This window comes from Cygnus atratus, chromosome 4, assembly GCF_013377495.2.
Source record: "Cygnus atratus isolate AKBS03 ecotype Queensland, Australia chromosome 4, CAtr_DNAZoo_HiC_assembly, whole genome shotgun sequence".
Taxonomy (NCBI): domain Eukaryota; kingdom Metazoa; phylum Chordata; class Aves; order Anseriformes; family Anatidae; genus Cygnus; species Cygnus atratus.
In genome coordinates, this window is record NC_066365.1 from 33846885 (window position 1) to 33870903 (window position 24019).

At 35.6% G+C, this 24019-nt stretch overlaps 1 protein-coding gene across 1 annotated transcript in view; it reads left to right on the forward strand.

Moving 5' to 3' along the window:
* The window catches only part of IQCM (IQ motif containing M), a 123278-nt gene that overhangs the window by 41749 nt on the left and 57510 nt on the right, over positions 1–24019 (forward strand). The window contains 5 exon segments of the mRNA XM_050710378.1: positions 2464–2561; positions 12107–12174; positions 17926–18115; positions 19462–19606; positions 22391–22525. Coding sequence (XP_050566335.1) covers positions 2464–2561; positions 12107–12174; positions 17926–18115; positions 19462–19606; positions 22391–22525 — 636 coding nt within the window.

The window sequence follows — 24019 nt, forward strand, 5'->3', positions numbered from 1 at the left end:
ACAACGTTCTATTGTATTTCCTAACTGATCAGGGTTTCTAGAAGTAGCTCAAATAACTGAATTTTGCAGTGGATTCCCTGAATTAGGCATTCATAGAGGGAGTTGGAAGCTGTAAAATCCATCCCATTAAACAAAAACCTGCTTAACCAAATATATAAAAGGTTGAAAAGAAAGATGTATCTTTAAATCCTGTTCTCTCTTGCAAATAGAGGCTTAACATCATTTAGCTGTATGTTTTCTAACATTATGCTGTGCCTGCTCTATCAAATACAGAGCTGATTTGTGGTGTTTTTTAAAATGTAGTCTAAGAGGTCACTCAGTCCTAAATAACTTAGTAGTTAGAAAACTCATCTTTCCTGGGAGTAGCTGGGAGACTAGCTTCAGTTCCCTGCAGAAATTCAATCAATGTTAGATAGAAGGCTGGATCTGGCTGGCAGTGATGGTAGCTCCTAGGTTGGTGGAAGAGGTTACAGTAAGTATCTGACAGGAAAACAGATGAGCATGACCTGAGTCTTAACCATTGTATCACACCTATTTTTTGATGTAGTTCTCATTCCCTAGTGCTTTTGATCTTTTTTCATCAGTAAATCCATAACAGAATTACACAATTTCTGTTGGTTTTGGATAGAGGGCCAAGCTCTCGTGCTCTCATGTGCTATTACATGGAAGCGTTGTGACCAGTAGAACAGAAGTAAGCATATTGTTTTGTTAAGGGCTAATATAAACAGTGTGCAGTCCTGGACACGGCATTCCAAAAAAACGTGGCAGAAACAGAACGGTCCTTTTACAGTCCAAGGCCTGGACAAAATTGATCTGGAAATAGCTTCAGAAAAGGGGACTGTACTACAGAAAGGGGACAGTTAAACAGGTGCATCTGTCTCAGGCATGCTGAGTAGTAAAGAAAAGACGGATCAGGAAATTCCATCTTCGTATGCTCCCTTCTTCCTAACAGAAAAATGAAAGGGATTTTTAAAAATAAAAACTAAACAAAATAAAACAAAAAAAAACCATACTTTTCACAAAACTGCAATTACTTTTTGAGCTTTTTTCTTCATGAAATTTTGATAGCAAAATGTAAACCAGCAAGAATAACTAGAGTCATTATTGATGATAACACTAGAATGTGCTAGTGACATTAAACTTCATGATTGAAGAGTTCGGCCAATCTAGAGAGAAGGGGGGGCTCTGCTGATTGCAAATGTCTCTGTACCTGTTAACAGTTAGCGTTTTCTCAGAAGTGATGAGTGTGTGCTATTTTTGGAGAATGAATTGTAGACAAGAAAGACTGTTGATCACTTCCAATATGGCAGCTCTGTTGTTATGTAGGTAACAGGCAAAACTGGCGTAATTGAGATTTTTATTTCACTCACTAGCCAAATTTGTTTCAGATTTTCTGAAATGGTCTCATCTACTGCAAGAGATATCAAGCTTTTTTGATCTCCCTGGTGTTGCAGTGCACTCATTGAAGTCAAGGTTTTATGTTTTCAAAATGTAGAGGAGAAAATTCTTTCACCCTGTCAGTTTCAAAATTATTGTGATATGGTTTAAGCATGTTACCTTTAAAACTTGTGATATTTTATACAGAACATAACAATCACTATTACACATAATCACTTGGAAGAACTGCTTACAGTTGTTCATTTGTACAGAGAGGTAAGATTTATTTCAAATTATTTTTGAGAACGTTATAGCTAAATACTTTATTTTACAATGTAAGCTGGCAATTCATGATTTTAAGTTATGCATTCCTTTTTCATTAAATGAAGTTGTATTGGAACCAGGAATTCAATGTAGTTGAAGCTGATAGGAAAGTAAAGTAGTGTGTGTGTACTTCACCATTCAGAACATTTTAAAGATATTAACACGTGATAGAACTAAGTTGTGACTTGGCACAAGGCACACGTATTATACTGGCTGTGGTTTAGTTGTAGTTAGATGGGAAATCAGCCTGGCTCTTTAAAATACCTTCAAAAGCAGCCTTGTTCATGGTTTCAGCCCTGATCTGAAAAGAGACATCCAAGTCAGATAATTTTCAGGAGGTGAAAGAACAGAACATCTTACAGCCAACATGCTTCAAGAGAGAAACAGGAAGCCATGCTGATTCTTTCCATGGTAAAGTGAATGGAAGAATGCAGAGCTGTTTTATGCCTTTCTATGAAGGATATCTGGATAAAATGAGACTTTATTTTTCCTTTGAAAATACTGAAGGGACTGCATTAAAAGCTATGCAATGAGATGCAGACTTTGAGATTTTTCTAGTTTTGTTGTCATTGATCCAGGCAATGAGCCTAAAAATATTTGAAGTGTTTTATGGAAACTCCTGTCTGACCCCATAGGAAGCAAATGTCAATTCCATTTCTGCAAGCTGAAACTACTAATTCAGTAGATCGAAAGTAAAGAAATAATGTGAAGTAATTTGGATAAATGACATATTTTTCAAGACCATACCAATCTTCCCAACAGGCAAAGTATACCAGGACTGGAGAGGTGTGATCGTACCAAATCCTGTGAAGGAGCATGACCAAATGAGGCAAAAATGCGTAAGACTGAAGGGTAAGAAGGTATGTAAACTGACCAAGTATCAGTGAGATCAGCTCTGTGTACATTAAAAATGAGAAACATTCTAGCAATAAACTTTGCTTTCTACATAAGAGGTATATAATATAGGTGGTGTTATCAAAATGGGAGAACAAATTTTATAGTTGGAGCAGTAGCCAAGTTTTTGGACCCCCAAAATTCTTGTCTTATCTTCGATTATTATATGTACAATACTCTACCAACTACTATGGACAAAGTGGTGCTTCACTGTCAGTGTACTTCAATATTATGAGTGGAACCTCTGTGAATTCTGTCATTTACAGAACGTACATGAGTATTACATGTATCATACAGGCCCTGTTACGAAGAATAGATCCCTGTTTTAAACTAAAACAAACAGTAGTGTAAATTTCTGGAGTACGTAGACTTTTAAATGCTAATAGTCACCATGTATTAGATAACAACTACTAATGTCAAAACTGAAATCAATTGTGTAGACGTACCCTTTCTTTAGGAAGGGGGACTGATAGTTTGGTATTTAATTTTCAGAATTTGTATCATCATGGCATGGCTATCTCGTTGTTTTGCCAACTTGATTTTTACAATGTACTATCCAGAAGCGTAAGCTTTTTTCCCAGTGGGCTAATAAAGCTGAAATTATTTGACCCAACTTCATGAGATGTTACGCAGTGACTGGATAGCTAAAATTACCATACCTCACTAGTAGTTTTAACAAATATTTCTTTAAAAATATCAAACACTTCAAAGATAACTGGTTCTCAATTTTATTATTATTACAAATGAGGTAAAGTCCAGAAAGAAATAGAAACATTTAACAAAACTTAAATACCACCACATTCCGTATGGTGAAATGCAGTCACTGTATGGTTTTGAGGTACAAAGATTAAATGTTAAATGTAATTTAAGGCAGCAAGCAGCTGTTGGAGGTAACTTCCCTACTTAAAATTTTCTGTATGGCCTTAGAAGTAAATAAATCGTACTACTTAATAAAATAATTGTAAATTCATTTTAGGCTCTCGAAAAACAGTTGTGAAGACTAAAAGTCTTGCAAGAAACAAGAGTGAAAAGTTTCTTTTTTCTTTATTTTTTGTTGTTGTTGTTTGTTCTGAAAAGGAAACTATCTGTAAATAAAGAATAATACAAAAGAAGAGAGAAGGCTTGATAGCTTAAATTGAGTCAGACAGGATGCTGGATCTTGGCAGTTGAAATTCTAGCACCTCTTCAACTGAGAGATGTTTTCACTAAAAGCATAATTATAGTTACTTCTAAATGAGTCATCCTCAGATAAATACAGTTGGATAATTGTTCTCTGTATTCTTTGGAAAACACTATGAACCCAGGCTTTATATAAACATAAACTTATATTTCTTCACTGTAATTCAGTCCTATTTGTAAATTGTCCTAAGACTCAGTTAATTCACAAAGAGAGATTGACTTTGGACTGAGAAAGACATTTTCATCTGATAAAACCAGGATCTTGTTGCTGAAGGCAACCGTGCCATTTACATATATATTAAGCACTGTTTTTCACCTGGTTTATTTATTCATTTATTTTTGCTCCCACTAATTCCATGGGAAAGCAGCTCTAGTCTCTTTTGGTGGATAGAAACTTTCAGTTTTCACCCTAAATTTAGGTATGCTGAGTTTGTACTGACTATATTGTGCCAACATTGTCATTTAGAGTTATAGCTCTTCTCCATCCTTGACTTGTCACGCCCACTCCTGCCTGAATCAATTGTGTCCACTGTCAGCCTTTGTCTCTCTGGGCTGAAAAAGGTCAAACTATTTCTTATTTCCTCTCATCTGAGACACTCTTCATTGCCCTGATTATCTGAACAGCTATTTCTCCATACTTCATCCAGTCAGAATTCACCTTGCTTGAATGCTGAGTGACCACAGTGATACAGAATATAACATCCCACAGGGTAGCATGTGTTTCTATGCTTATTAAACGTGTTATGGTTGTATTTTGGGGATTACCCGTTCTCCATGTAAAACTCTGTATTTTACAAGTTGCCTCTCAGAAGTTAGCTGCAAATTGGTGCCTCATATGGTTATTTCTTATTTGAAAATTGTACTAGGAAGTTTGGTTTTCTAAAGATCTCTTGGATGATGTTCATCAGTAAAGACACAGAGTCTAAAATTTAGTTTACATCTTGGGATAGGCTTATTGAAGAGGGTGTGTTTTGGGAGACCTGTTTTGGTAATGTTTCATTAAATGTTTTGTTAATCAGTCAAAATGATACAAGATTCCAGGGGCAGAAACAATGTCAGCATGTCTCTAGAGGTAATTCAATGAAACTACTGTATTCCTAAGTGTGTTGTGAATATGAATGGCATGCCCTAGGATGTCACATTTACCCTCTGGTACAAGCTTAGATTGATGATCACTAAAAGCTAAATGAAAGATATGCAAAATGATACGTGGTTACAAACATTATAATGTTCAGCCTTAAAAGTGTTCTAAGAATTGCAGTGTCTTAGGAATTTATGTTAAGATCATTTAAGCTACAAGAAATATGTTATCTGAAGAATCCTGTAGATGTATGAAATGATTAGTGAAGAAAACCTTGCTAGCTGATGATGAGCAAGCCTTTCTGAGGAAGCCTTCCTGAGGAAGAGTGAAAATTATACAACATATTTAAAAATGTATGTACATATACAATTTAAAAATTAAAATTGTGTTTTATATTTAGTTTCATTTTGTTATTTCTAATCATTCCTCACCTGATCTTTCATTAAGTAGAGAGTTAGTTTCTTCTTATTAAGTCTGTTTGGTGTTGAGGATGAGATAAGACTGAATGCTGTATCTCTATGGAAGGATTGAAAAGACTAAGTGTCATGAGCAGACGTTGCTGAGAAACTGTGTCCCAGGGTGAGTTTAAGGAATTTAGGGAATCAGACTATCTCCTGCTACACTGCAAACAATTGTGTTAGGAACAGAGGCTGACTACTGCGTAGCACTTAGTGAAAAATGCTCATTTCAGCAAGGGTAAGCTAGCATTTCCTCTGCAAGGAGCAAATTGCTGAGAAATATACCCTGCCTTTAGGCAAATCCCAAAGCTCTCCAGTTGAAGTGTTTTCCCCCAGAAATGAGTTTCAAAGGCTTTTTTGTCAAGAAGAATTTCTCAGGCCTTGAATATCTGCTGTAGGGAGAAACGGAGAAAAACAGAAATGCTAACTCACTATTGAAACCAAGTATGCAAGGGGTTTTTTTGGGTAAGCTGAAGTTGAAAATTGCTGTACTGATTCATTCAGGGCATTCTATTTTGTAGGAGGGTCTGGCATCCTGAGTGAATGCCTTTGCCACTGCATTGAATCTCTTGATTTTGTTTTGCAACAGAACAAAACTAAGCTTCGAAATCTTGAAATGTCATGTAATGTTATGAGCGAGCCTGCAGTGAATACATTATCCAAAGACAGGACAGTACTTATTTGCATAGATAACATGGCTAAACTATCTTCTCCAAAGAGGCATTGAGCGTAGGCCTGTATTGCCAATGCAGTTAGGTTGTTTTCACAACTGATTCTGAGGCACATTCTTTCAATTATTTTTAACATCAGTTCAACTTTCTATTTACAATACTCATGTTTTTGGTAGGTGAGTTGCTATGTATACCCTTGCCTCATGGCACTTTCATTTGATGAAAGCCAGCTGTACAGTCTAATCTAGCAAGATGAAAAACTAGCCTGGATCAAAATACAGACAAGTGAGAAAGAAGGAGTAGAAAGCTTGTCATGCACAGACATCTTTGTTAATGAACATTTCACATGAAAGAAAATAGTCTTTCAGAATATTTCTATGTCTGATTTTATTTTATTCAATGAGAAAAGACAACAGAGATTACTATAGCATGTGAATCTGGATAAAACAGGGAGTGTGCTTAGAAAGTACCCACAGCTCTGCTTATGTCTACACACAAGCATTTATTGTTTCTTTAGAATGGTTTTCATGTATTCTCTGAAAAATTATCCGAAACATGAAAAGTAAGAGTAGTTCATTAAACTTCAAAATATGCTTAATAAAATCTTTCCCAAAAAGGCACATGATAAAGAATGGGTTATAGACAAGGTGTTACCTTGTCAGAATCATTATTTTAAATTACTGATTTGTTTTCTTTGGGAGGAGATAGGATATAGTGGTGGCGTTTTAAGAGCTGAGATAGCTTAGTTTACTTGCAATTTGCACTTTACTAGGGTTTTGTACTTGACCTAAAATAGGAGACAGTTATTTAAATCTAAAGCTCTTTCAAAGCTAGCTGCGAATTAACCATTCCTTCATTAGGATTCAAGGCTGACAGAGTTCTACTGTTTATCATGCAAAGTGGTTCCATGGTTGAAATTCACCAGTTTAGACAGAATACCATAATAATCTGAATTGAACAAAATATGAAACATCCATTTCCACTCTATCATCTCTGATTCACAATAGAATGATCAGCTTCTATTCTTCCTATTGATGTATGATGCCAGCTTTAACGTTCCAGCATGCAACTGTAGGTGTTTTTCCTGTGCTACCTTGTAGGCTTAGCAGAAACTCTTTGTAGATGGTTGAAAACAACCTCTTTAATGCACTTTCTATTCATACTTAAGGTTAAGCTTTACCACGCTGTCTGTTCAAGTTCCTGATGTACTGTGACAATTCTGTATCATGCCAACCAAAATCAATTCACTATTTCCTCATGTTACATTGTTAGTTCATCCATCTGATCCATCTGTATTCTACTGTTGCCTCTTCCTTTTTTTTTTTTTTTTTTTTTAATGCAATTTGAAATTACCTGGGTTAGTGATTGTCCTCTACTTATTGTATTTAAGCAGTGTCCATCATCTTGGGGTCCTGGGACCGAGACTAAGTTCATGAGTTTCTGTGGCATGGTGCCACTAGCTATAATAGACAAGCTGGATTTTCTTTCTGGTTTCAACCTAGCCACCTCTTCCAGTGCTTTATATACTACCCTTCATTCAATTTCTACTGGGATGCAGTGGTCTGTATTCTCATTGCAAATTGTTCCTTTTTTTTTTTCTTTTTTAATTTTAGGACAGAAGTCTTAAGTCTTTTGAGTCGAGTCCTTCATTTCATCTTCTCCCCAGTTCCAGATATTCTGGAAATGTTAAAGATTTTTAAATGATATTTTGAATCATTTTTCATTCCTTTTGCAGATTAACGCAATTATTATATCCACGTATATCCTGTTTTACTGAGGAAAACTTGAGGTATTCACAAATAGATCTTGTTTCCCATACAAAATAGGAAGCAGAGTAGCTTTCTATGCAGACATTATTCTTAAATAAAAGTTACTTTTATTCCAGAATAATTATTCTGCTCACAAAACAGCATCGGCTCTGAGACAAAGCTGAGACTTCTAACACTTTGTAAGTTTATCTCTGAATTCCTGCTGTGCAGATGGCACAGTGGGCTGGGGAGCAGCAGGACTGGGAAGCAATAGAGAAGTTGGCAGGTTGGTGAAGAAGATAACAGGTGGCTTGTGAAGTGGAAGCAAGGTCTTTATTGCAGGCCACCCTTGTCTCAGGCAGAATAAAACTTTGAATTCAAGGGGGGGAGGCAGCCTCAGATGAAAGCATACACAACCTGCTGGACCTCATACTGGAGACTTCAAAGATAGTTTCAGAAGTAAAGGAAATGAACTGTGAACTTTTGGATGGCTCCAGGTAGAAATGAGAAGTCTAGAGGGAGTAATGGCTGTTCGAAGGGTGACTAAACACTGAGATGGTGGACCAGCACAAATAGAGGACTGTGGAAGAAAAACACTATATAAGGTCTTCAGATGAGACAGGCTTCCCCCCCACCCCCCCCCCCCCCCCCCAGCAACCTTATCAGAGTACAGATTGCTGTAACAGCCAATTAAATTCCTTTTGCAAGTGGGAGGCAGGAGGCTGAACTCAATTGGCAAGTGGCTCATCATAGTGTGAAGTGGGGAACAGCTCATTCTGAGTCAAACACATGCTTCACTGCACTGTCTTATGTGGAAGATTCTGAGAAGATAAAACCATTTGACTCCTTTGTTATAGCAGTGTATCAAATATAATGGTGAGTGCAGATTGTAAAGAAAACCTTTGTGTGTGTTTCTTGTCTCCCACTTTTCAGGGGTTAGTGATATGGTTTTCCTTATTGTTAAAAGGGAACATACTTCAAGCTATGTGGCCAACTTACTTTAAGAAAGTAATGTAAGATATATCTTACTTTAAAAAGAAATTAAGGTGAAAAATTGTTTTCTCTCTGCTGTATAAAACCTTGTAGGTAGCAGTCTACTGATCAAAATGTTCATTTTGAAATGAACAGTCTTTACAGATGTTTGATACTTGTTTTATGAATATCAGATATATATAGAGATATGGTCCTGGCAAATCCTGATCACATGTATAGTAATATATTAATTTTCATTGTCAGCTCATAATCCTCATCACATACTGATAAGCACAGCTGGAGGACCCAAGAATACCTTGGATAATGACTTGATAGCATTTGGTAAATGTATTGTTAATTGTTAAGATACATTTGAAGCAATTTAAAACATCATCAAGCATCTATCTTGCACTGAATTCATACATTTATACCCAGAAATGTGCAAAGTTGCTTACTTTAGTGTTGAACATTTGCCCAGAAATTAATTTTTGGAGATTGATTCTTGAGGTCTTATGCAGATAGTATGCTTATTGCACTTTTGTGTCCACCCATTTCTCATGTTTTCTTCCAAGCAGCTGGTGTTAATGCTTAGATTGTATAAAATTATCTAGTCATATCTCAATTGTACAAGAAGTGTAGTTTCATCTTCATATTATATCCTAGCTGGTGGCTTTATTGGGCATTGGCATGGCATTAGACCACATGAACTAAAAGGTAGACTGCCTTTCAGCATATGCCTTATATCCCAGGCAGTGTTTCCAAAAGAATGAATGGGGGTGATAAAATGAGGCATTTTATCTCCCACTTTAGGTCTTGGAGGAGCAATTTCAGGACTCAGATTCCTAGATGAAAAACAGAAGACCAAAATACAGCAAACTAGTATGAAATCAAACCAGTCAAAGCCGCTCAGTGATAACAGAGAACGTCTTAAATAAATGACCAAAGAACCATACACCTATAAAATGAGGTGTTAAATAAGGCTATTCCTGAGCATGCACATGCATTTTAGCTCTCCAAGCAGATAACATTTAATTGGTGGCTAATAATCCAAAAACATACAAAGGTGAGAAGAGCCAGGCCCTCTGTTTATGATACCACTTGCTTGAAGTGTAGTAGCCTCATAAGAAGAACGTTTTTCCTTTAATATTTAGGTAACCCATACCTCACTGATTGAAATCTGCAATACAAGTCAGTACAGTGACTTGCAACCTTTAAAACCTGCACTCTGATTAAAAAATGATAATCAGTGTCTAGCATTTAGGCTCTGTGGGTAGATTTGCTAAATATCATTCCTGAAATAGTGGTGTAGATATACTAAATGCATTGCCAATGTTAATCTAGCACATACTACTTACGGTTTTTCAAACAAAATTTTATTTTGTTATTTGCTCATCAAAACATTCTGGTGACTGAAAAAGTAATGAAAATGTTTGGTGGAAGGAATTACTATATATATGTATACCTAAATGTGCTCTAAATTTTGCATTTTCACACAGGCAAGAACTTGGAATCATTGTGGTTAGTTCTCTGAAATTGTAAACTTGGCACCAAATGGAGCACAAAATATAGCAGGAGGTTGGGTATAGTAAGAAAAATAATTCAGGGGTGAACACATCATGTCTGTGTACCTTGAGAAAGGTGGCAGTGTGCAGAGAGGCTACAGTAAGGAGTTAGTGACTGAAACCAAGCACAACAAGTCAGAAGAATAATCAGTAGAAGTGTCATTCCAAAAATTGGGAGAATAGCATAACTGGGAGCTGAGCCAAAATATTAGGAAGTCCATAGAACAAGGTAGGATCTAAGGTGGTAGATAATAGGCAAAGCTAGTATACATTTGAATATCAGACTTTGGTTTCAGTAAATGGGACTAGGCTCTATGATATAGACAAAAATATATGGAACGGTAACGTGCAACCAGTAGGACATACTTGTCCACGAGGTGGGTAGGAGCAAATCACTTGTCAGGCATGCAGTCTTTCCTTTAGCTGGTCAAATGTGCCTGGTCTTTAATTGATGGGAAGTCTCCTGAGACCAGCTGTAGCACTGATAACCTAGCTGGAATTTACTAAGAACGTGAAAGTGCCCATGTAGCTGGCTAGTAATCAGCACATAGTTCTTAACTACAACCATAGTACACATGTATCTTAAATATCACATGCCATTCAGACCGGCCAAAAAAGATTGAGTCTAGAAGGTAGTGTGTGGAACTGCCAGATGTGTGGAATAGTTTCTTTCATAAGACAGACTAAATAAATTGGGATTCATCAGGATAGAAAATGCTTCATGCTGTATTTACTGATGATGAATATGATATACCATTTTACCATCCATTGATTCAGTATCATAAGATCTCGGTAACTGAGCAGCAATACAATCTTGAAAGTGGGGGAAAGGCTAATAAAAAATATTGATATTTATTATTTCTGTAGCTCAAGTACTAGAACATGATGAAATTATCAGGTAGCAAATTTAAAACAAAAATCCAAAAGTCTTTTTCATATAATGCAAAATTAAATTTTGGCTCTGGTAGTCACAGGTGTTGCAAAGTCTGAAAATATAGAGGGGATCAAAAAGGGGATTAGGCAATTTGGTGTCTGATTAGTTATTCAGTGGCTATTAAACACAAGGGTAGAGATGCTGCCTGTAGTTCAGTCACTAAGCTGTCAATAACCAGAAGTCTGTAATGGAGACAAAGCACTCCAAATGTATGGTGTTTCTTACACCTGCCTAGACTCCTTTGTTGGCTATTGTCAGGGAGAGCACACTGGGATGGGTGCTTTTTCAGTGTAAAGCCAGATACGTGTTTTTTATGATGCTTCATTCATAACTGTACTCCAGGAACACAAGAATGAAAATATATATGGGAAAAGCCATATTTCATACTAGGGGAGGACAGTTGAGGGGGTTATATTTATATGTTTCCATTACGTTCTGTTTTTTCTTTCTTCTGAGTCTTTTACCAGATGATGTGTCCTTTTTAAGAGTTAGCCTGATCAGAAATGCAGTACCAGAAAAGCCAACCAGCCTGATCTACGCCAGTGGTTCTAAGAGGAAAAATATGATACCAAATATTAGTCTTCTGTGTTTTCATAATGAAGGCATTGCTAGAATAATAATCAAAAGTAGCTTGACAGAGAGATGGAAAGGGGAAAACAAAATTTACACTTTCTGAAGCTGTACATCTGAGCTTAAAGGAAAGTATTGCTAGGTTTATCCCTAACATAAAACATAGGTTGGATTTATTTCTTTAAACTTTTAATTTTGCTCAATAAAGCAGCAAGTCCTATCTAAACTGTGAGCCTTTTAAAGTATATGTACAGTTCTTGAATTATATGGCAGTTGTGAGCTGTCTTAAATTTTAAATATCATCTAATTCACTAGCTCTTTCTTTTTTCTTTCCAGATAGGCTTCCCAGTCTACAAAAAGAAAAGTGCTGCATCAGGTGCTAAGTCAGAAAGGAAAAATGTGAGGTGCCTTTTTACCTATTCATCTTTTGTAAAAATATGACAGCAGATGAAACTGATTTATTTTAATGTTTTTCTTTTTGAAATTAATATAGAAACTGAGAAAGGCATTGGAAAGCATGAATGGGCCTTAGCCATGCATTTAAGTTTTTTCCAAATAGAATCTATAGATTTTCGATGCCATTAAGTTACAAAACTTCAGAATGGTGATTCTGGGTCTGATTTGTATGATCTGATGAACCAGATCCATTTGTTTGGTGTGTATCGAAACCTCCTATTAACATCATTGTAGCCTCAGAAAACTAGGCAAATTTAAAATTTGAAAATTTTAAGTTTGCCTAGTATCAGGCCCTGAGACCAACTAAATTGGGCCCTCTGAAGTTAATAACTGTCTTCAGCTGGAAGTTAAAGCTGTTGTTGTGCTTGTCATTAGGGCTTCTATTTATGCCTCCATCTTGCTTCTCTGTCATATTTTGTCTTCTATGAACATCCTGAGTGAATAATTTAGGATGTGTCTTGGAGTTTAAGCAGTGTTTCATCATCTTCTTAATTTATGTCTGCATGAATTCTAATTAGCTGGTCATCAAAATTCTACTCAGCCATACATTGATTATGTATATGTGTATCTTCAGATTTTATTTGTATAGTGATAATTTCTGGATTGAGAACATACTGACACTTATGAGTAATCACTGGGCTCCAGTTCAGCACTCCATCTGTATTCAGCAAAACACTTAAGCATATGCTTAATTTTGACTTTAGCTCAGGTAAGCGTGCAGTTGCCTCCATCCCAATTCAGCATAGCATTTTAAGTACGTGCCTAACTTTAGGCATATCCTTAAGTCCCACTAAAGCTAAAATCAAACACATCCTTAAGTGTTTCATGAATATGTATAATTGCTGAAATTGGTTCGATGAGATGAACTCTGTCGGCCATTAAGTAACAAGAAATGCCTGGCCATGATTTCATTACTGTCCTAAAGGCAGGGAAAATATAACAGAGAACAAATTATTTGTGCCTCAGAATTGTAAAAGCTAAGCTGTGTACTGTTGAAGATAAAATATTTTATCAACTCTTCCTATCCATTAAAGAATACTATCAGGAGGAAATCAAGATTCCATTCTCAATGTTTCATTAGGTTCAGAATGTTCAATATTGTTTTGTTTCATTCTTGAAAAACATTTCAGATAATGTATCTAAATGTGTTTGAAATTACGAATGAGAATGAGAGGACAACTGGTTGCAGAAACAAAGAAAATGAGTAACCTGTATACAGGTGGTGTGGATGTTACAGCTTATAGCATGTTTCTTACAATTTTGTTTTATTTTTGATGCTGAAGTGCTTGATTCACATCACCAGTCTTTGTTTCAATCCCTTTTTGCTTTTGCTGCTTCAACCTCTACAGTCCTTCTGCACTATTTATGTGAAAAGCTCTTTGCATTTTTTATTTCAGATCCTCTCCTATTGCAGTTCATGAAGTCTTTCAACAGTAGGCTGTTAATCCTTTGCAGATTAATATGATTTCAGTGATAATCCTTTCATTTGTTGAATTTTAAGACATATAATCATTAAAGAAAGCGCTTGACAGATTTTCCATTAGAGAAGTACAAAGCAGGTGGTTATGTCTTTAATGTATGTCGGTAGCACTTTATGTTGCTCATTTATAAAATTAAATTTGCAGATGAAGCAAAGAAGTCTAGGGTTAGTTACTGGTCTTTTCCCTTTGATATTACATTTGAAATCCAATTAAGGAAAAAGTTATTCAGGGGGTTTCAGACCAAGCAGTGTTAGAATATTTGGTTGAAAACTTTTTTCACATCTCCATTGTTGCATTTCTTCTGGAATAAGGGTCAGCTTGGTTTCTACCCTAACACGGTAAAGCATTGAGTTATTATGTGGAGAAAGGGCAGTATATAATCTAATATGGGAGATTTCTTCAGGTAGGCTATAGGATGTAAATAGTATACAGGAGTCATTCCAGCTCTTTGTACGAGGCTTATTCAGACCTTCATTTAAGTTAAATATATGACTGAAATACTGTTCCCTAGGTTGAACTGAAGGCTTGAATTGTCTCACAGTAATGGCACACACAAATCTCTTGCTGTTAGAGTTTTTGGTTTTCTGTTATTTCCAGCTCACTCTCCATGACCGTACTTCTCATCCAATTCTTTACCCTCTTTTTTCTTCTCTTTTTCCTCCTGATATTTCCCATATTGACCTATTTCTTCTTTTCCTGCTCTTTTGTGCAAACTGATGAAACAATAGGCAAGAAAAGAAGGCATAGATACTAAAATGTTGTGATACTGAGTACTCTTGTAAGATGCATTTTATTTAAGATCTCAGAAGCAATGCTTCAAGGTTAATATACAAACAGCAGAAATGTTCTTTTTTGTTGTTTTTAGCCACAGATTAAAAAAAACAACAACAAACAAACAACCTCCCCAAATATTTAAAGTTTATTAAAACCTCTGGTTAAACAAATAGATAGCAGGTGCGGCCTATCATTACTAGGCTGAATTTTTTGCTTTTATATACCGAAAACTCATAGATGCTTTATGCAGGAAGGAAAGGAAGCAGACACCGAAAGTCTTCAGGAAAATCAGGTCCTGAACTTGGCAAACCTTTAGCTGATTTTGTCACATATTTGCAGCTTTAATATGATTTGGCCTTTGCAACAGCCAAAATAAGTGTCCTTTAATCACTTCCAACCTATTAACAGATGGGCAAACAGCTTTTATAAATGGGGCATACAAAATACTCCAATATCAGCCAAAACTAATTAGTAACAATATCTGAAATGCAATTTATAAGTGATGGAATATATATTAATGCAGATAAACTGATGGTTTGATAGAAATTGCTTTTCAAACATTATGTCTGGTATTTGTTCTGCTCTATGTTCTAAATACTCAAAAAAAAACCCACTTTTTTTTTCTGTCTAGCTATTTTCTTCTGTTAAAAAAAGATATTTATTCATAAAAGATCTTGTTTAAAGGTAGTGCAACTGATAGAAATCACATTAAGCAAGAGGTAGTTTAGTACGTGTTTTTTGTGGTATATTAGAGGAAGGACAGTGTAACTTGAACACAACGTTAAAAGAAGTTAATATTTAAGAACAGCCCAAAGTACTGATATAAGACATTACTTATACACCAGTGCCAGATCATATTAAATATATCTTTACACTACAGTATTAATCAGCATATGTAAATTGCATGAAATTAAATTGCGAGATTATAGAAAAATTGCCACATGCATAATTCAGTAGGAAGAGCCATTCAATGCATTGCCATCAGATCTATGGCATGAATTTGATTTTACAAAGACATCTGTAGTGCAGACAGCTGCTGTACCTAAGTGAGGACTTGATTGTACACACAATATTTCAAAGAAGCACTTGTCCATATCTTCCGCATAATTTTTGTTATCCTGGCTCTTAAAAAGAATGTAAGTGGTTGCAAACTCAGAATTGTTCTGAAACATGTTTTCATAAAAAAAGAAGTAATTCAAAACTTGCTGGTTTTAGGAAAATTTTCCTTTCACCCGAGTGCCCTGTCTTTCACAAACAACCTACCTCTCCATCTCAACTTACGCAGTGATTTGGGGGTCTTCCTTGAAAAGTCAAACTGTATCTAGAATACTAACAAATTTGAAGACAATATTAAGAAAACTTTTCAAATCTTTCTTCCTGTAAGGTAACACAAAGGGACCTGCCATCTCACTTTCATAATTGCCTCTGATAATCTTTTTCTCAAAATTTGGAAAAAAGGAACAATAGAAATAGTGTGTACGTTCTATATGCCCGTGTTTCTCATAAGTCAGGTAGTTCTCTTCTTGTCCATCTGACATAATGATATTCCATGGTCTTTGGAGACAGTGGATCTCATCAGTCCATTAATGTAACCTTTGGATATCCTCATGCTCAGCATGTTCTGGTGTTTCAGAGTAGATAGCCATCATCTGCAAACTGGCTAGACATGTCTAGAAATGGCTCTGGAGACGAGTTCACTCAAGGCATCCCCGGTGCAACTTATGAAACTGTAATTTCTTTGAAACCATAACAGCAAATTAAAATGCTGTTCTCTGATAGAATTTCTGAGGAGAATAATGAATGTATAACCTTTGCTGGTATGGAGCTGAATTAAGCCAGTAGAGGGGTGAATTCTTTCTTCAGTGCAGAAGATTTGGAGGTGTATAATGTTATAAGTGAGTGGTGAGATTGTGGTCCCATACTGGGAAGTTATATGAAATACCTGAAAGTTTTTTTAGCCAGTAGAGAGATCAAGATTGATGGGACAGATTTGTCTTTGTGGCACAATCTGGAATGATGAATAAGTGCAAATGATATTTTTTAATTATAAGATGGTCTGATGAGAAATCCTGCAGCCTCTTGGCTAGAAGGAGAAAGTGCTACAGAATACCAGAAAATAACCAGTTTAGAATTCATTGTAAGTTCCAAAACAACTGATTATAACCTCAAAAAAATGAAACCAAGACAAACAAACAAACAAAAAAACAAACAGGAAAATACAAGGTTTTGAGAAATGCTCTGATCTCCATTTCTCAAGCATTTTTATCTGACTAGCACCTTGCTTAATTAAGACCAGACATCAAAAAAAGTTTTTCTCTCAAATGATATTTGAAGCAGATTGGTTTAGTCTTGGCACAATCTGGATGTAGTAAGTAAAATTGCAACTGACTCTACTGCATGTAGCTACTTATGACCTTAACTATAAAATGACTATTTCTATTCCTAATTGCACCTTCAGGAAAAAAAAAAAAAAAAAAAAAAAAAAGCTCTGGATGTGGTATATGGTAAAATCCTCAGCTATGTTTTAGTTTACATTTCTGCCAGTTACACAGCTTGGAATGCAAAATCTAATGCCTTGATTAACCACCATGAGTTATTTTGATCATTCCTCAGTTGGACATAGTCAAGTATCATATAGGAGAACTGTAGAGGTGAGACATTGGAGAATTCTTTGTTCTTTATCAAGACAAAATTGAGATATTTTCTTGTTTTAAAATTATTAATTTTACTCTAGTAAATACCTCTACAAATCATGTTATTGGATATCTTGGCTTTTCTGGTGTTTCTGCTGTCCTGTTTTGAAAGGAAAATCTCCAATACAGCCTTTCTAGGTATGTTCTTATGAAAAGGATTGACTTAAACACATTTCTCTGTTCTTGTAAAATTTATTTTTTGTTTGTTTGTTTTTAATTGAAAATTATTATAGAAGACACATTTAAAGGTTTAAGTGTGCCTATCTACTAGGTATTATTTCAATGGTAAGAAACATGTATACATATAACATAAGTCATTTTTTTTAGTCTAACAAATTCATTACTTCAAAAAATGTTTTTCATATTCGGTATGACTTTTTACATCCTCCTTTTTGTAAAAGTCAAAGTAGACAGAAAAAAGCTATGTGGTTGGTTGGGAATTCAAAATATTAAGAATGTTTAAAATAATAGCTTAATCCTTATAGTTTAGAAAGTCATGGGAATTGTGAAGATCTACACATCTGCACAAAACATTTGTCAAACAGATTTGGATGCTAATTCTGTGAATGTAGTTAGTAAATGACCAACAGTTCCTTTTCAATCTTTTCAAGCTGTTCCTGTAAGTGAAATGATTCTACATGATTCTGTACTTATTTTAGGTAAAAATTACAATTTGTCTAACATTTTGATTCATAGTTCAAGCATTTTTCTATGAAACTGAAAAACAAATATTCTGTACTTTAATTTCTAGTGACAAACGCCTTTCTCTTCAAACCCAGAAGAAGGAAAAGAAAAATGTAACTCACCTGGAAGACTTCGGAGCTTTTTGTGATAGTACAAAGGATCCTGGCAGCAGAGAAGTACTTAAAGCAGTCATTTGCATTCAGAGATATGTGAGAGGGTGGCTTGTACGCAGGGCATTCAAGAGGGTAAAAATTAAGGTAATGTCTTGGTTGTTTAATCCACATACTGCTTACATTTTAGTAGTGTAAGAATTCTTGATTATTAATATTTAGCTGTGGAAAACAAAACAAAACAAAAAACATGTTCAGCTAGTCCGTATGCCATCTCTGTTGTGCACCTTCAAGGTCAGAGAGAATTCAGCAATACTGCTCTGCTGGGGCCCGTTTCCATCGCTTGATTGTAGGAAGGCTCTCATTTTTCGAAAAGAATGGCCTGTGTGGTGTGTGATCCCTTTGCCTTCTAATAGTCTTGGTGTATATGCATATTGTATTGTTAATTCTGGGGCCTGCAGTCGAGGTAGAGAAACAGGCTTTAGCTAACAGACTGCTTATTGTACCCTTCTCCCACTCTCTTTTAAGCTTAAATTACTGAAGAAAAACCAACATGGATTCTATAGTATAAATACTCTTTTTCATGTTTGTCATCTCGTATTGCTAAATGAAATGCCAGTTTCTGAGAAATGGCATACCAAAATGCCATAATACGCACTTCTGCTTTCAATCTCGGAGTTTATACCAATTTAAGAGCTTATGCATATTGAAGGCTGGCTGCTAATGGAGGCTGCATAACTTCAGTTAAGATACCATGTTTTTAGTGATTTCTAAGCCTTCTGTCTAAGAAGTAAACCCTAAGAAAACTTGTAACTAATTCAAATAAGTGGGTCAAGTAGGAACTGAGTCATCCGTTAAACTATCTATTTTATTAGTTTTCCAGAATCCTAAAATAGGATAGTAAAAATCAGGTCATATTATTTGGTAATCATCAACCTTTAAAAATATTCCTTCACTTTATATAGTGGAAGAGAGGGAGATTAATGATGAGGTGAAACTGCATTTCTTGATATCTACTCCTGGGCTGTAGGAAACAAATATATATTTTTCCTCCCATGACATACTTTTAATCAAAAAATGGATGTTGAACACAAAGTTTCTCACCTTGCCAAGTTTCACTGTTCCACTTTTCCTCTACTGAGATACAAAATCTTGTCTTTCCTCCCAGATTCTGATTGTGTGCAGATAGTATTTTCCATTTCACACAGTTCGTGATCTACTTCTGTAATTTGGAGTAAAATCTGTTTATCTAAAAATAGTTCTATCCAATAGTTTTATCTAGTCATCTCTGGAATCATCCCTTATCAGAACTATGGAGTAGTTGTTTTTACATATCTGTCCACATATGTTTACAGCAATGGAATTTATTCTTGCTTTTATTTAAGATTTTCTCATACACTGCACACCTTTCAGTTCTAACTCCTTATATGTTTTTTAGTCACCTTTCACTTGTTTCTTACGGTAATAAAAGTGAAATATATCTGTAATTACAGTCAGCAAGTCATGGGCCATCCTTACTAGAAGTTGTAAGGTACTATTGTAAAATGATGGCGCGCATTAAACATCGAGCTGGTGTTTTGGATCCATCTACACCACTTCATTATTTTGAATTAGAGGAGTGGATGGACAAGAAAAAATGTAAGTCATCCCATTTTTGTACACAATTTCTTTTGTTTTAATTTCAATGGTTTGTCTCTTAAGTAATATTCCAAGTCTGCAACACAGTTATTTTAAAATGACTTTTGGTGCAAGGCAGATTTGATGTCTCCATATGCACAACTGCATTTCTACGGTGTTGTTCCAATTGTAGGATTTAGCATGAATAAAAAGATTCTTCTGGTCGCTTGATAAAGAAAGTAATTATTAACTGTTATCATTAACTATTTTAACTCTTGTGTGCTGCACATTGTGATTGTGTCATCATGTTGTGGGTCCTTTACTATTAATTGTTAAGTGTCATGAAAAGTCAGGAAGGAGGAATCTAATGAAATGGTAGATGAGAAATTGCAAAACTAAGTGTCATCGTAATTACCTTAACACTTTATCCTTTTCAGTCATTCTGGCAGTGATTTTTTTTTTGTCTAGTATTATTGTCCTGTTGTGTTTTTTGTTGGTTGGTTGGTTGGTTGTTTTTTTTTTAGGATTGTTTGAAAAATGGATAGTGCTCATATCTCCCACAAAGAAATAAGTAATTTGTATGTTTAGAAAGCCTCTTAAAAGAAGATCCCTTTGCAGATTTTGTGAGCAATCCATGTATTAGAAATTTTATTCATGAAACTAGTTTTTACACTTGCTTTTGTTTCCTCTTTTTGATGGCTCACTGTACAGTCAAGCAAGTGTGGTAGAGAGGGTAGTTCAGCTGCATGGTGGAAAACTCAGACATGCTCTTACAATAAGATGAACAGCAGCGGTCAAGAGAAGCATAAATGTCACTAGCTTGAAGTCATAATCAAGGAGGCACAGACAGGAGAGCTGCTTCTCCTGATGGTTCTTCTGATAAGTAAGCAGAGAAGTGTTGAACGAAAAGGAAACAGTTGACTAATACCAAAGCTGCCTGTTCCTTAGCTGCAGATGCTCGCTGACTGCTTTCTGCATCCTTTTGAATATTACTATTCATGTAGTTCTTATTCCCTAAGGATTATAGGAAGATACTAAGGAAAAGAAAAAACAGTTTAGATGGCAAAATATAATCTAATCTTCCTTTTTATGTAATCCATTGCCCTTCAAATTCCTCTTCCAGAGTAAGAGGTAGCTGCCTCATCATAGAGGATATTTAAGATTAGATGAGTGCATACTGTGGAAAATAGCTTTCCTGATGGGAAAAAGCTGAGAGAAAGAGAATTAGTTTGAGTTTTCAACTGTGCATCAAAAATGCAATACCATATGTTGGACTTAGATGACCATCTTCATACCTAAGAGTTAGGAATGTGCTGCTTTATTTTTTCTACTTTAAATAGGCATTAGCATTCCAGAGAAATGAAAATATACCACCCATTAAACACTGCAAGCAGGTTCTAATGGATTCTTGCACCTTTTGAGCATGCTATGTATTAGTTGTTTATATCTTGTTTCCCGTTTCCATTCAGTCCTTTAATTCTGCATCCATAAAGTTTTATGCTTTGGTATAAAGGAGGAGGATTTTAGCACTTAATTTAAAAATATTCCATGGGTAGGTTTTGAGTTCCCTGTAAATGCTTTACTGATGCAAATCATGCAATGAATGTATCTTTGAAAAAAATCTTCAAAAGATTCATGATATAGTCTCAGTTTTGACTTCTGAAATTCTGTAATCAGGTCTTATATTCCTATCACCACATAGGAAATATATATACATATACACACACATACATATACATATACATATACGTATGTGTGTGTGTGTATACACACACACAAACTATATATGTGTGTACATATATATAGTTTGTTTTTCCCTGTACATTACAAAAACTGTATCAATAAAACTATTTAACTTCTAAAACATAACCTACATCCTTCTGAAAAAGTGCATCCTTTTCCCAGGCTGAATAGCTCCTAACATTACTGTCTGATGCCTGAAAAGTTTGTACTACTCTTCATATTGTGGTGAAATGCTGGTCAATGGTTGAGTCACTGATGCTTTCAGTAGAAAGACTTCAACTTATACTTTCAAAGCTTCTTTGTTTGTAGATGTGATAGGGTGTTGCAGCTCAATGTATTGTCCTGTGTTGTTGTTTTGTCTTTATGCCTTCAAAAATCAGGGTGAAAAGTCTGAGTTAAAAGGCAGAAGCTGTTTTTCTGAAATGTTAAATTGACATTAATTTGCTCTTCTATGATGAAGACAGAAACAGACATGTTCTAGATGTTCGTGCATAACAAAGAGTGTAATTTATTTCTGTTAACCCTTACAGGAAAACTAATGGTTCTGGTGATAAATAATAAATTAGCTACACTAGTATGTCTCTCAGGTAGGAAGATTTCCGGCACCAATTCTGAAAAAAATCTTTAACTAGGTAGATCAACTGGAGTGTTCTGTGGACATCAGAGTAAAGAAGACCAAAGATTTTCATTTTTAATCTGTACTTTTCCCTCCCTGAGCAATGCAAAAGAAACCACATAATGTCTTTAACTGAAGCTATATTATTTAATATAAAAAATTTGTCAAGAAAATAATTGACTGTTGGCCCCCTAATATATGTCCTTGTTCTTTTCTAATTAGCCTTGGTAAGGCATGTACAGAAACTTCTATTACGATATTGCTTGGGACAATGTCTTGAGCATATCTGCCAAGTCAAGAAGAGTACTATTAACTACTATTGGCCTACGTTTCCATACATAGTTTATCAAGAATATTAACTTGATTCTAAAGAAAATGTTTCTAGAAAAATCAGTGCCCAGTAACATATTGTAAATGTGTATCTCATGGAAGCTTCTCTTCTTCAGTTTATGAAGCGATGTTTTTCAAGAGAGAGCTTGACAAAAAGATGGACAGAAAGCAGTTATCTGAATTTTTTAGAGACTGTGGATATTTTATACCTGCCAGTGGAATACAACGGGTCTTCCAGCTGGTCTCTCCAGGTAAGCTGTTTCTTAAAAATGCTTTGCAATGGTACAAAAAATTCTACTGCAGATGTTGTAGGCTTTGGGTTGTTTGTTTACGTTGTATAAAGAAGCTACTACTCTTAAAAGCATAGTCAAGACAAACCCTACCTGATGTTGATGTTCGTTTTCAAAATGGACCATTTTATCTTTATACTTGAAATAAAGTAGATTTTGTAGAGTTGCACTGTGTCTAACAATGCTGGACTACAGTCCCATACTGTCTTGAAATGTAGTAAAGAGGGCATAGAGCAATTTTGTAGCAGGTTTGCACTTGCAGGTGTCTTCAGGCAAAATATTAGCCTTATTCCACACTTTGTAATGTCACTGGTGTTAGCCTTCTATCTCAGCCCAACTGACTTTTAAAAACATTCTCAAAGGAATACATTCATAGTTGAATGTAAATAGAACAAGACATCATGAATCAAGGTATCGTACCGTAAATAGGAGAGAGAACATTGCTCTTTAAAAATAGAAATAAAATTGTAATCAGTTAAGCCCTTCAAATAAACCTAGACTCATCTTCCTTCTGGCTTTTCTCTTTCCCAGGGCAGTCAGTGGGAGAGTCTGCAATGCTTTGCTCTTACTGCAGAGCAGCAGCGGCTGCTCCTGGGTGAGACTTATGTAGGCAGCCTCACTGGACATCTCACAGGGTGGGGTGGGAGATGCCATTTCCCATTTCTCCTCTATGGTAGCACACTCTTGTTTTGTACTGATATACACAGGTGCTGTGAACCAAAGCTGGCCTAAGCATAGATTAATATTACCTCTGTGTCTTCTTAAGTTTAACATCCATCCCAACTGCAGATTCTTGCAGATGGTGATCTTCTTTGGAGACTACATTTTATTTCATGTACCAGCATTTGGAAAGAATAGTTTTAAAGTACAGCTTCCTTTAGTGAGAGAGAACCATGTTTAATTGGTGCTTTTGTTTTGTTAATGGCCTACATGCGGGTTCTTTCTATGATTTTTTTTGCTGTCTTCCAGCCAGCTCTCTGTTCAAGCTGCATCTTTGAGAGGAAGGCGGTCTCTCTGAGTGTCTGACCACACATCATACTTGCACGTTAGGCTGCTTCTCAGTGTTGGCTCCTAGCAAATGCAATTAATTTATCATGGAAAATCATGTATTACATGTCATTTAGGTCACATTCCTAAGACAGTGTGAATAAGACCAGGTATTTTTAGTCATTTGCTCAGTCCCCATCACTATGGTAACAGGAGATTTTGTGACTGCGAGACAGATTTCTGTCTTATATCCTAGATTTGGGAGACTATTGCTACTTTTTGCTATGTTCACAGAGTAGGAAATGTTCATGCTTCCCCACTCATTGTTTAATTTATTTAGTGTCTCTTAGGTATGAGGTGTTATCAAGACTGGTTCACTTATTTGAGGCAGGGTGTGGGCTTCTTATTTATTTCAAATTCAAAACTCTCTCAAATTATGAATGTATAAATGATGAATAACTGCTGAAA